The following is a 14,925-nucleotide window of genomic DNA, read 5'->3' as shown; positions in this document are numbered from 1 at the left end:
CACTACCTGATTTCTCGCAGCCCTTTGTTCTAGAGTGTGATGCCTCAGGATTTGGTATAGGAGCCGTGTTGATGCAGAACAAACATCCCATTGCCTATGAGAGCAGAAAGTTGCAAAATAATGAGAGGTTGTACTCTACCTACGACAAGGAAATGTTGGCTATCATGCATGCGTTAGCCAAATTCAGACAGTATCTTGTTGGCAGCAAATTTGTGGTAAGAACTGATCACAACAGTCTGAAATACTTCCTAAATCAAACAGAGCTTAATGATAGACAACAAAAATGGATTAGCAAAATTCAGGCTTATGACTTCGATATCGAATTCATAAAGGGGAAGAATAATACTGTGGCTGATGCACTCTCTAGGAAACCTTCATTGGCTGCCCTTTGCTCATTGAGCGAGATTTCAGCAGATTGGAAGGCTCAACTCTTAGTTGAGTATTCCAAGGATCAGCATGCTTGTGAGATCATGGATGGTTTGATAGTGGATGACAGATATAGTGTGGTAGATGATATTATCTACTACAAGGGTAGGGTTTATCTTGTTCCGAGTTCTCAGTTGAAGGAACAAATTTTGCATGCTCTCCATGATACTCCTACAGCAGGACATCCAGGATATGGTAAGACTTACAGGGCGGTTCGTGAGAGATTCTCTTGGAAGGGTCTCAAAGATGATGTTTTACGCCATGTCCGTGAGTGTATGACTTGTCAGCAGAACAAGTCGGAGCATACCTACCCAGCGGGGTTGTTGCAACCCTTACCTATACCGGAACAGAAGTGGACAGGGATCTCAATGGATTTCATTACAGGTCTTCCTCGGGTTCAGGGGAAAGATTGTATTTATGTTGTTGTGGATAGGCTAACAAAGTATGCCCACTTCTTTCCCATTGCACTGGATTTCACAGCATCACAGGTGGCTGAGTTATTTTTCAGGGAGGTATTTAGACTCCATGGTCTTCCCAAGACCATTGTGAGTGACAGGGACAGCAGGTTCATGAGTTCCTTTTGGCAGGAACTTTTCAGGCTTACAGGCACTGAGTTGACACCTAGTACTAGTTACCACCCTCAAACTGATGGACAGACCGAGATAGTCAACAAGTGGGTTGAGGGATATTTGCGTAACTATGTGTCAGGGCAACAAAAAGCATGGGTACGTTGGTTGTATTTGGGCGAGTATTGTTATAATACCACTCACCATATGTCCATTGGCATGACGCCTTTCAGAGCTCTCTATGGATATGAGGCATTATCTTTCACTGATTTGGCAATTAGTGATAGTAGAGTTCCTTTAGCTCAGGATTGGTTACAGGAGAACCAGGATGTCATGAGATCTCTCAGGGAGAATTTACAGCAGGCCCAAAATCAGCAAAAGATGTACGCAGACAGGCACAGGATTGAGAGAGCATTTGAGGTGGATGATATGGTCTTTCTGCGCTTACAACCATATCGGCAGAGCACCCTAAAAAGGGGGGGAGCTGAGAAGCTCAAACCACGTTTTTATGGTCCATACAGGGTACTCAGGCGAGTGGGAGAGGTTGCATATGAGGTTGAGTTACCACCTGGCAGCAGGATTCATAATGTATTTCATGTATCTTGCCTGAAAAAGGCCCTTGGACAGCATATTACAGTTTCACCCGAGTTACCTCCTATGGATGAGGAGGGTAAATTGATTTTGGTTCCTGATGAGATTCTTGAGGTGAGGGAACGACGGCTGAGAAGCCGGGTGATTCGAGAGTATTTGGTTCGATGGAGAGATCTTCCCATAGAGGATGCCACTTGGGAAGGTGAGAGCATTTTACAGCATCCAGCATTACAGTTGCTTGTGGGCAAGCATCTCCGAGAGGGGAGGACTGTCATGTCCCCACTCTAGCTCAGTCTAGCAGAGACATGTGAGTCAGCTTATTATGGGGTCTTGTAGGCTGACAGGGTTGGACAGAGACCCGGTATGGTTATTCAGTGTTGGAGACTTGGTATTCTAGCAGTTATTGATCAGTTGGGAGACATTCCTTGTTTTTAGGAGGCAGTTCCTACTTTTTAGGAGGTTTGATCATGCCCAAGGTTGGGTCTCCATGAGATGCCTCTTTGGGTTCAGTTTCAGAGAGATTGGGCTTGTTTCCTAAATTTTAGGAGCATCCCTAGATTTTAGGGATGAGACTACCAGTGAATCCTTGATTTCCGACTTCAGTCACAGACAGGTGACAGGATGATTTTAGGGTTTGTAATGTCAGTTGGGCATTTTATGGCTATTTGGGTTATATTTTTAATATTTCCTAAGTTAGCGTTTAATAATTAAATAAGGCTAAGTTGTTAGCCATTTTGGAGTAATAAGGGGATTTTTGGCCTCATCTGGATGCGCACCCTATTGTGTGATAGCTCGTTGGAAAGATCTTGAAATTCTTTAAATCTTTCTCTTTGGTCTCAGGGCAATTCAGTGAGCGGATTTCTGTCTATGAGGAAAAAGGTCATTTTCTAGTAACATGACCACTTTAAAATAAGAAATTATAACATTTCCACTAGACCATGCCACTTGGAGACAATTAGGGTTCGATTTGCAATTGAGAGGGGTTATAAGGGGATAGGAGCTTCATTCTATCATCATCTTTTGCATATTTGACAACTTGTATGAATTTGCTCTGGAGAGCGATTTCTAGACTGGGACACAAACCCCAGGATTAGGATTGGCTGGGACGTAGCCCTCAGCAATCTTTGGCACCGGACTTATAAGGCATTGTGTGTGGTGATTAAGGACAGAGGCATCAATTCTCAGTAGGGTTTCAGCGTGGCCTACCATCTTTCCAGTGGAGACGTGGTTCATTGCAGCTGGAGGAATGCCATTTGCAGCAAATACACCACGTGGTGTATAGGGTATTGCTTGTATTCACTTCCAGTGTATGTGGGGTTGGAGAACATTCTTCATCTTCCAGTTTGACTTTGAATTTGTATGAGAGCTTGGGAAATACATTGGATTCATTGTTTGGCTTTGTAATTCAGACAAATCTGCCTGGTACGATTTGCAATAATTCTGACTTTTGCTGTATACCTCATTTATTTCAGTATTGCTTCATATTTGCTGTTATCTATTCCTTCCTATGCTATTAAACAATCAAAAACACAAAAACAAACAACCCTTTCTGCACTTCTGTCTAGTTCTGTAAGAAAAACTTAAATAAACAGGAAAACAAAATTAAAAATAAAAAAATTACAGCAGGTTAACAGCAAAGATCTATCAGGGATCTTTCAAAGAATAAGAAAATGACATCTGTTCTTTTCTGAATTATATATTGCTAAAAAATGCTGTTTATATCATATAAATAAAAACATCTTGTTTCTTTTAACCTACAAAATCAGATTTTTCAGATGTAAAAGCATTGGCACGGTTTTAAAAGATTAGGGGTTAATCTTCAGGATAAAAAGGGACATTTTAATACGACAAACCTAAGAAAACATAAGAATTGCATTGTTTTCCCCTCCAATTCTTTTTTTATTTCTATGGATGAACCGATGTGAAGCATTTGCAGATAGTCTCTCGATTAACTCCAAAATACCTCAAGGGGAAGCTTTTCAAATTAAATCCAAGATCCCTTCATTGAAATACTTTCCATTTGGCAGCATGTTAAAATCATCCTCTAATTAAAAATACTACTCTCAGGAGTTTCATGACACTTTTTGCAGGCTCTTCTCCTTTGTAGCAGAGATTAAGAGACGAGTGGATTTCAAAAGTTCTTTGAGACAAGATGCCAGAAGCCTCTTCAAAGTAAAGAGTGTATTTCTACAAGGGTGTTAGGCTGTTAGCTACTCAAGACCTAGTGCTTTTAAAGGTCCCTTGAGCTTACATCAGTGTTCCTTTATGAACTTCTGCCAAAGTACCTTGTGGCTGTTTTGGATAAGTTAAACAACAGCATGTTATTTGAAAAAGGCCATTGTGAGACAGTCAAAATATGATTGAAAGATAATTAATCATATTTATGAAAGCTGATCTCATTTGTCTTTGTGCTTGGGCCTCTATCATCATGACCATGGCGAGGGCAACAGATAATGTTGATAGGTATAAGTTTATAACTACTATCTGCTTTCATGTAATATCCAAGGGTAACAAAAGAAACATTCAAACATAGGGCAATTCCAAAACATGGCTCAGTAACTTGTAGATACTCCATGCATGCATAACATGGACTCATTCATTTTTCTTTAAACATCAAGAAAAAAGAAAAGAATCAGAAGGCAGTGTAAAAATAAAGACATGTTACATTCATTAACTCCCCAAATTTTAGCTATTAGCAAGATACATACCTTTGGTGTAACAATAGATTGAGATTGACTTTTAGCCGTGTCATAAGAATGAGATGCAAGAGCAGCTACTGAACCTGAAAGTCCAGCTGTTATACTTAGCTCCAGAGGAGATAATGGACCTGTCTCATCAATAGATCTGCAGAATTAAAAAATCAAGTTCAAGTGAACAAAAATATCTTATTCACAATCTAAAGCCTACAATCTCATATCAAAAAACAAAACCAAAATGCTTATGTTTTTCAGGAATGGTTTAGGTGTACCAAAATTGTTTTATTGCCAGTTAAAATATACAGCAAAATAAAATTAATCTCGATAAATGATGAGAAAGAATCAAACTGCATGGATTGATTTTGATAAATAATGGTACAGAATTTTATCCTTCCCTGAAAAATCAAGAGAGTTCATCTTGTACATATAGATTCCAATGTTACAAATAGCAAAAAGGGCTTTGCTTGTTCCTTTATATGACACAATTATTCTTAAAAATGTACAAGTCTGTTTCTTCTAATTCTATAACAGGAACCTTATCTGCATACTTGGACCAAACATAATTACAAGGAGAGAGTCCATGTTGTGATTTGGTCTACTATGTAATCAACAACATGCTATTGTGTTAAAAGTTTGTTCTAGTGACGATTTCCATTCAAACTAACCATGAGCTTTTATTACTTTAAAGTTTTGAGATCAATCCTTCAAATGTGAAATCATAATAAACCACTCTATTTTTTCATTTGCAAGTTGTTGGAATGCTAATGTTGCATTGTACAGATTTATCCTATATGCACTTAATGACGATGTAATAGTCCAATATGCCTATATTTAATGTGTGAATTTTTTAAACTTTTGTTGTACCTCATAAGTCACTTCTTCAGTAACACTATCTTAAGAGGTCAAGTATGTAATTACTGAGAATTTAAACTACAGATGATTGAATGGTACCTAATGTACTCATTTTGATCTGTGTGTTTCTGTTTTCACCTCTTTACCCTTTTCCTTCAAGTAAGCAAATTAGATGTGGAGGGCTATTTCTACCATGGTATCAGCATTTGGGTCCAAGCATGAAGACAAAGTCCATATTCATTTTCGTTTTCTTAAATAGTGCTTGAAGTGGTGATACTTTGAGGGTGTAGTTCATCAACCTTGTGTATAATTTCAGGTGTTTGGTATCGGTCTCGGTTGAGGATTGTTTCATCCAATTACATTCCTTGTGTGCAAGTTTGTGGCTAAGGATGACAGAGTTGTCAACTCATTTCTTGCAGCTTTGGTTCGAGTATCATGGACAGGCACAATGGTTTGCATGCATGGGGTTTGTTTGCATTGGTGCAGCTGTTTTCACCAATTTGTGGTACAAATTTAGCAATTATTTGTTGACTTGGGCAAAATATGCATGGCTACAACACATTTCTTTGGTTGAAATCCACATTTCCTTGTTTTGTTGTCATTTAGTTTTTGGCACTAAAACTGTATTTTTTCTTTGCAAGGGTCATGCATCTTCGAAGTTTTATTCCCTTACTAATCGTAAATCAGACCCTTGGGAGGTCTTTCACTCCTCTAGGCCCTCTGAATTGCAAGGGTTTTCCTCCTTGCAATTTGCAACTTGCCCTGAATGTCGAAGTTCTCCAATTCCCAATCTTCACCTGTAAAATGATGTCAAAAGATGCCCAAATGCAAGCCCAATGTTGCTTTATTCACCTCAAACCCTAATCATACCTTTTTAGGGTTGCATAATGATTCAATTTATTGAATTTTATTTGCCTCCAAAGCTCAATCGAACCTCTTCATAAACCTTTTACTTGATGTTTTCTTGGCTTTTAAAAACAATGGTATGTCTACTAGGTGGTTCCACCCTTGGTGCCCCCCTTTTATTAAAGTACTTTATTAATTTATTATAAAGTGTCTTTATAATAAAGCACTTTATTTTATCTAATCAAAACATTAAACACTTTAATATTTCAATTTTATTTTGAAACCATCACCTAACCTCTCCAACTGAAAACTTATGCTGCATCAATCCCTAGGTGATGACTGAATGTAGTAGGCCAACTGCCAGTCTCCTAAAAAATAGAAACTGTCTTTGATCATCTGAAATGGTCCATCAAGCTCAAGCCCCCTGCTAGGCTCCACAAGCTTCGGGTGGTCAACATGCGAACTGCCAATCCCCTCCTAAAAAATAGGAACCCCTTCTAAAAATTAGGGGATTGGCTCTGAGCTCCTGAAATGCCACGCAAACCTCCCCAAAGGGCCACAAGACCCCTGAATGAGCTCCCTCTCCAGTGTATTAGCCTATGGGAACCCTTTTGATAGGCTAACCTTGCTAGAAACCATCTACACTTAGGAAGGGAACATTACAGTCCGCCCTCCCTAAGATTGCTTGTCCTCAAACAACCTCAACTTTGGGTGTTGTAGAATCTACTCACTATCCCATGTTGCATCCTTCAATGGCAGATCCTTCCACTTCACCAAATACTCCCTAATAAACCTCCTCCTCAATCTCCTCTCTCGGGTATCAATAATGGCCTCAGTGACAAGAATCAATTTACCCTCCTCATCAAGGGGTGGTAGTGTTGTAGAAAGGACCATATTGTGCCCAATCGCCTTCTTGAGGTGAGACACATGGAAGACATTGTGCACCTTGTTGTCTCTTGGCAACTCTAACTCATAAGCCACTTCTCCAACACACCTAATAATCATGAAAGGTCCATAATATTGTGGCTTGAGTTTCCCTACTCCACTCTTCTTGAGAGTGGACTAACAATAAGGCTGCAGCATCAAATACACCATGTCACAAACCTCAAATGACTGCTCAACTCTCCTCTGGTCTACATACTGTTTTTGTTGGTTATGTGCCTTCTGAATATTCTCCTTCAATGACCTCATGATGTCTTGACTCTCCTAAAGAAGATACGTGGCGCTAGGCACCCTACTATCTCCAAACAACAAATCTAGAAAATTGGGTGCATCATACCCATATAATGCCATGAATGGTAACATCTAAATAGACATGTGGTAAGTATTATTATAACAATACTTACATAAGTGTAACCACTTAACTGATGCCTTCTACTTCCTTGCTATGTAGTTTTTGAGGTATCCCTCCACCCACTTATTGACGTTCTCTATCAACCCATCAATCTACGAGTGGTAACTGGTGCTTAGGGTAAGATCTGTCCCACTGAGTCTGAAAAGCTCCTGCCATAAGTGACTCATAAACTTCTTGTCCTAATCACTAACAATAGTCCGAGGCAACCCATGTAACTTGAATACCTCTCTGAAAAACAAATCAGCAACCTGTGTTGTGTATGTGGTTGTGATTGCAAAGAAGTGTGCAAACTCTGTGAGCTTGTCGAACACAACATAAATGTAGTCCCTATTTTTGGTTTTTTTAAAGCCCACGATGAAGTCCATAGAGATACACTCCCATTTCTGATTGGGAATGGGTAGGAGCTGCAATAATCCTGCCGGAAAAGAATGCTCCTACTTGTTTTTCTAACAAACAGGACACCCCCTCACATAATGAAGGACCTCAAATTTGCGACTCTTCCAAGTGAAACGCTCCTTGATTTGCCTGTAGGTAAGATCTATCCCACTGAGTCTGAAAAGCTCCTGCCATAAGTGACTCATAAACTTCTTGTCCTAATCACTAACAATAGTCCGAGGCAACCCATGTAACTTGAATACCTCTCTGAAAAACAAATCAGCAACCTGTGTTGTGTATGTGGTTGTGATTGCAAAGAAGTGTGCAAACTCTGTGAGCTTGTCGAACACAACATAAATGTAGTCCCTATTTTTGGTTTTTTTAAAGCCCGCGATGAAGTCCATAGAGATACACTCCCATTTCTGATTGGGAATGGGTAGGAGCTGCAATAATCCTGCCGGAAAAGAATGCTCCTACTTGTTTTTCTAACAAACAGGACACCCCCTCACATAATGAAGGACCTCAGATTTGAGACTCTTCCAAGTGAAATACCTTGGGTGCCCTGCCATGGGAGCATTGTGGAAAGCCATCAAAATCCTCCTCTTCATCTCTGATCCTAGTACCAAAAGAATCCTCCCTTTGTAAATGATAAGTTCATTTACAATTGAATAACTGTCATCCTGCACTATACCATCAATGATGCCTGAGGCCCATTAGTCCTTGGCATACTCAGCTGAAATCCACTCTCTTCAATCAGTTGTAATCTCCTAGGAAGCATAAATGTGGCCTCCTCAACAATGCATCAGCAACTATATTCTTTTTCCCTTTGACATAACCAATGTCAAAGTCGTAAGCCTATAACTTATTCACCCACTTCTGCTATCGATCATTGAGGTCCCGCTGACTAAGAAAATGCTTCAAGCTATTATGATTTGTCTTGACAACAAACTTGCTGCCCACAAGATATTGCCTAAACTTGGCCAATGCATGCATGATGGCTAGCATCTCCTTATCATAAATGCTATAGCTCCTCTTTGTACCCCTCAATTTCCTGCTCTCAAAGGTCGGGTGCTTATCCTACATCAGCCAATACCCCCTCCTAAGGCATTCCATTGTAGCACAAATGGCCTAGCGAAGTCAGATATAGCAAGGACTAGACACAAACTCAGCAGTTGTTTACACTGGTCAAAACACTGCTATGCCTACTTTGTCCAAATGATAGACCTCTTCTTCGTCAAGTTTGTGAGAGGTGTGGCCTACTATGAGAGCCCCTTGATGAAGCGTCTATAAAAACCACATAGCCCAAAGAATCCCCTAAGCTCAATGAGATTCTTGGATGGAGGCCAATCAATAATAGCCTAGATCTTATCCAAATCGACCCTAACTCCCTCTAAGCTAATAATATGCCCCAAGTAGAGCAACTCTATCATCCCGAACTTACATTTGGACTCCTTGGCATAAAAGGAATCCCTCACCAAAATGCTCAGCACCTCCTCTAGGTATGTCTTAGATGCTCCTCCCAAGTCCAACTGAATACCAAAATGTCATCAAAGAAGATCAAAACAAACCTCCTCAACTGATGCTGGAAAACCCTATTCATACAGGACTGGAATGTGGTTAGTTTGTTGGTTAAGCCAAAGGGCATAACCAAGAATTCGAAGTGTCCACAATGGCATAGGAAAGTTGTCTACTCCACATCCTCCTCTCTCATTTGTATCTAATGATAACCAGATCTCAAATCAATCTTGGAGAAATAACATGCTTCGTGTAACTCATCAATACGAGGTATGGGGTACCGGTTCTTAATTGTCTTCTTGTTCAAGGCACGATAGTCAAAGCACATGCGAAGAGTCCCATCCTTCCTCTTGACCAATACAACTATTGATGCAAATGGACTCTTGCTAGGCCGGATGTGACCCATCTCAAGCAGCTCCTTAATTGTTTTCTTTATTTCATCCTTAAGTTGTTTAGGGTGCCTATATGGGGTAATGATAACTGGTTTGGCAGCCTCCTCCAGCTCAATAATATGCTCTATGCCCCTATCTAGAGGTCCACCAAGTGGTATATCACTAAACACTTTACTGTGTTTAGTCAAGAGTCTCTGGATGTCTAGAGGATAATCCCACTCCTATTGCTCCACTATTGTAGGCATCAAAACACACTCTGTAGCCCACTCTACCTAATCATGTTTGATCAACCTCCATCCTCCTCAAGGAAACCACACGAACACCCCCATCCAACATCCCTCTCAGCACATGTAAATTGTCGGCTACCTCAAACCTCATCTCCATAGTGCGCACATTGAGGTAGAATTCCCCAATCTCGTGAAGCCACTTCATGCCCAACACAATATCCATCTCTCCCATACTCACCACATAGTAATCAGCTTGAAACACAGTCATTCAATTGGAGGGTCAAGTTGGAAATCATTCTATTGCACGTGAGAGTGAATCCATTTGCAACTTTCACCCTAAAACCAATAAACTCTTCAGTCTTGAGCCCTCTTTGGGCCACTAACCCCTCATCGATGAAGTTATGTGTAGCACCTATATCCAACAAAGTGATCACACGTTGGCCACCAATAACTCCCCGAATCCTAAAAGAACCTTCCCACTGAATGCTAGAGAATTGTGCAAGGGGTCTATCATCCTCATGTTCCTTCCCTGACTCCTAGGATGCACATTTTGCTTCAGTTTCACCTGTTTCAGTCTGTTAATCTGAATGCGGGAGATCACTTTAGCTCCACCATTAGTAACCAAGTGTTAAAGTGTTAAACTTCCCTAAAGTCTGCCACTTTGGTGGGTGAAGATTGTTGAACTTGTTATAAACTCTGCCATTGTTGGTGTGTGAAAAATCCAAAACATGTCTCTATGTCTGCCATGGAATAGTGCAAAACTTGATGATGGTCCGCCATCATTTGGAGTAAATTGTGAAACTTTAACAAAGTCAGCCACTTAACTTTGAAAAATGTTCTTGCAAGGTAAAATTCCAACCTTGATGGTTTATGGACAACTTATCCTAACACCACCAATTTTGGAATGAAAAATGTAAAACTTCTTGAAAGTTTGCCATTACATGGAATGTCAAAATTGTCCAATTTGCCTCTAACTCCACCATGGTGTGAGGAAGATTGATATTAACAATAGAAAGGAAAAAGTATATGATTGAATAATCAAGACACATTTTTACCTAGATTTGAACAACCTTCCTCAACTTAAGCAATCATTTCAGATTCACAACATCATTTTCAAAGTTCCTAAGTTATTTTCTCGATTAAAGAAAGGATGTGTATGATGTTGTGGGATAAACTAGGTTTCATAACCTTCCTTTGAAAGATTGGTTTGTAATGAAAATTACTTCCGAGTTCTTCACAGAGTTCTTGCGTTTTAGTCACAACTTTGATTCATGATATTTCCTTTTCAAGATTGAATACAATAAGGAGGAGGATTCTCTATAATGGAGAGATACTCTAGTACATGAAAGATACCAAGGAGAAGGATTTCATGACATGAAGAAAAGGTCAGCTCGTTGGAGGAATTTCAACATCAAGGCAATCAAGGAGATAGCAAGGAAAAATTTCCCAACTTGAGTTAGAGATCAAGTGATCCAAGGAGGCGAATCTAATGAATGACTCAACTAAAGACACTTCAAAGGCATGAAAGGGAGATCAAGACAATATTGCAACATAAGGAGGGATACCATTACAACATCTGGAATTTCCCTCGGAAATCCACAATCCTAAGTTCACCATGGGAGATTGCTCTACGCCAAAGAAATTATGGATTTTCATGATCAAAGGGGATGGAGATATCAAAGACACATTCCACAATTTAGAAACTACATCAAGGACATTCCATCTTTCAAAATAACGTCAAGATTCACATCTGCCCAAATAAGAAGATGAAGAATATGAATGTGATCAAGGAAGCGGGTAGTTTCAGAAGACTTAAGCAAAGTTAGAAAGGTGACTTGATCACAACGATGATACAATTTGGGAATATGCCACATCTTAATCACGTTGAGCAACTGGATAGTGTTGAGTATCAAGAGATATTGCTCAATCACAAACACTTTGTGATGATTTATATGGTGTAGCTGAGGTGACATCCAGTCATCATCCAACCAATCAGAAGGTTCCAAGTCAGCATGCCCAAGTACAACGAAGCTAATTCATCTAGGGATGGAGCAAGTGACACATGGCATTGCATTGAAGTTTGTTCAGCATACGAAACCTATTTTCCTATTGGTTAGGATTCAAGGAAGGACATGTGTCCAATGTATTGTAATTTTTTCATTGGTCGAAGCGAGTTAGTTGTAACTAACCCTAATTAGGGTTTTATTTTGTAATCTCCATCGTTGATTCACAATCAATCTGAGCCGTTGAAATGTAACGAGTCCTCTATAAGGCACAAAAGCTCTCATTTATAAAGGTTAATTGTTTAATAATAGTTGTTAGATAGTGTTGACATATTTGTCATTGATGTCACCTTATCTGCCCCAATTGGACTGGTAATGTCTGCATGGGCTAGCAAATTTGCAGTTTCTACTATGTATATTGCTAGCTGTAGAAAACAAACAGCATTGTTAATGTTAACAACAGATTCATAAGCATTAACAGGACACAATGGATAAAGAACAGAATGATGTTTTTGTTATTGACTGCACCATATCTGAAACTGATGTTCGTTTTGTACTGATACCAGCATCCTGTGAGTTTTGGATTGGGGATGTTGATGATGATTGCCTTTATCAACATGTGTTTAATATCTGTCTTGTAGCAACACGTACTTTTGAGATGAACTTGTTTATAAAGACAGGTTATAGTTAAAGATAGTTTGAATGGAAGTTAGGAGTTGGTTCTATCTGTTTTTTAACAACAACCAAACAACTAATTAGTATCCTTGTTTCTACGAACTTGTGACAAGTCTTTAATTTATGAATAACATTTTATGGGAGTTGTAAGCAGTTCGAACTATGAGGTAGTTATAACTTCCTCAAACAACCACATTCATATGTTATATATGCATTTGTGTGGAGTTCGATGAGTATGTGTGTAATGATGACGTGCTTATATTTGTGAGGATCGAGTCTGAGGGTTTAGGTATATCATTCAAAACTATAGAGAGGTTTGCATGACATCCTGTTGATGTGTCTGAAATCGCATTGCTGCAAACTCCATACGGCCAACACAGAATAGAATAACCAGATGAGTATCCTATCCTCTCTTGAGATAAGGAAGTCCCTAATGCTATTTTTTATATTTGATCAAAGGGGACAACCTCAAGGTTTCTTTTGTCAGGTCTTGACTGTTGGATCTCTCAGTGGCTTGATGTGTTTTTGCTTGAAACACAAGGGGACTTACGATTTGCAACAAGCTAGTCTGTTGTGATTCTCGAATTACGAAATAAAATCAAAAGGGAAGGGTTCAGGAAGCCTAAGGACAAGGATGATAACAGCTGATGCCGTGGGTAGACAGATTTCGATAAACCAATTCTTGTTTCGCTAGAGATACCCTCACAACTGGACAAAAATGGTGCAAGCTCCAAGGGATGAAGGATTTTCAAACCGGAGACACCCGTTTTAGGCACCCAATTCTGGCGCAGCCTAAGACGAACACCTGCAGTTGAACTAAGCACAGTTTGGGTTTAGACTAACCATGCACGGTGACCTACAATCAGCAGACGCCCAATGGTATGAACCAGAAATGCATCAAATACCCCTCCACACTTCACCATTAAAATCCCTACACTCTAAAATTAACCAGCTGAAAGAAACCATGCAAATAGACCAAAACAAAGACAACAAACACCATATTTCAATGTTCATATATTTGCTTCAGCTGTCATTACAACAATTTCTGCAGCATCTCTATGCTATGCCTAAATTCTAACCTATTCTAACTCTAAAATCTGACTATCTAACTGAAATCTCTAACCCTCTAACAATCTCCAATTATCTAACCCTTTACAAAAGAAAGGCCTCTGCCTTTTATAGATATTACAATTTTGAATCGAAGGCTAGGATGGACTGCATCCAAGGGTCCTGATCTGCCTTCCAGAAGCTGGCAACTTTAACCCATGCCGAATTAATTCTCAGTTATCCAACTAGCAACTATCTCAACTACCTGCCACTATTTGGCTTTAATTCGGGTCTATCCAATCTTCTTGGTGGTTGGGAATAGTTATCCACAAAAAATATCTTGTGCGGGACCCATAGGCAGTTTACAATAAAGCAGTTTCAGTTTTAAAACTGAATTTCTGGACTTAAATCCAGTTGTGCACTTTCTTGAGAATGCACAAACTTGCGGCATTCAGAGTGTTCTTTGGTCTTTGGTCCTGGTGGCGGACTTCATCTTTGTTCAACGGCACGGTTCCCAATGTTTGGTTGCTCTTACGCTCCTACAACGCGTTCCCACATCTTTTCTTTTTCCAGTCTTTAGCGCCTGGCCTTGAATTGCAATCCTTCCTTGATTTGCGTTTGAGGCCTTCTCCTGGTTCTTCGATGACGCCCTGCGATCAATCAACCAATTTCACTTCATTAAATTAATTTGAAAAATTAATTAATTCATTTAACAAATATTAAATTTAATTATGACGTCTGGCTTGAGAAGCTCTTTGTGAGATGTATCTTGAAAATGCTTCTCCTTTCTGTTCGAATGTGAAATCTGATCCTTGGTCGATTTACTTCTGCCTGATTTTACCTTTGGAGTCTTGGGCGTTTTGAATGGGTTTACGACGTTTTGAAAACTTCTTATAGCGTGATTCTGGAGGTTTGAAGAGCTCTTGCAAATTTTAAAATCCTAACACTCATGCCTTTCTGGTGAATTTCGGAGAATTGGGGGGGTTTTGCAGACTTTGCAAATTTTTTAACTCTTTAACTTAACTCTCGTCGCAATACTCCCTTTTTTAGCGATTTTCGGCACTCACAAGGAAATTGCGAACTTCGGATGTTTCCTATTTTTTGCCAATTTCAACAAGTTTTTATTTTGCCCTTAGGGTCCGAAATTTGGCCCTCTGGGCAATTTCGCGATTTTAAAGATAAATTCGGACCTTTCCACGCTTTTGGTAAATCAAGGCATTTTCGGACTTTTCAACGTTTTGTGAACTTAAAGTGTTTTCGGAGTTTTAAACGCCTTTGGATTTTCGGAGCGTTTCACATTTTTGGCGAACTCTATCATTTTTGGAGCTAAACCACCTTTTTGCAAATTTCAGAGTGTTTG

At 39.6% G+C, this 14,925-nt stretch overlaps 1 protein-coding gene across 4 annotated transcripts in view; it reads right to left on the bottom strand.

Moving 5' to 3' along the window:
• The window catches only part of LOC131065601 (uncharacterized), a 195,436-nt gene that overhangs the window by 46,648 nt on the left and 133,863 nt on the right, over positions 1-14,925 (bottom strand). For all 4 annotated transcript variants that reach the window (XR_009111454.2, XM_058000339.2, XM_058000188.2 and 1 more), the window contains one exon: positions 4,292-4,427. Coding sequence is in view for 3 of the 4 variants with exons in the window: in XM_058000339.2 (XP_057856322.1) it covers positions 4,292-4,427 (136 nt within the window). In the remaining variant the exon portion in view is untranslated. The remainder of the gene's footprint in view (positions 1-4,291; positions 4,428-14,925) is intronic.

The sequence above is a fragment of the Cryptomeria japonica genome, chromosome 7 (genome assembly GCF_030272615.1).
Source record: "Cryptomeria japonica chromosome 7, Sugi_1.0, whole genome shotgun sequence".
NCBI classification, from domain to species: Eukaryota; Viridiplantae; Streptophyta; class Pinopsida; order Cupressales; family Cupressaceae; genus Cryptomeria; species Cryptomeria japonica.
Note: the sequence above shows the minus strand (reverse complement) of the source record. Positions and strands in the feature narration are given on the sequence as shown.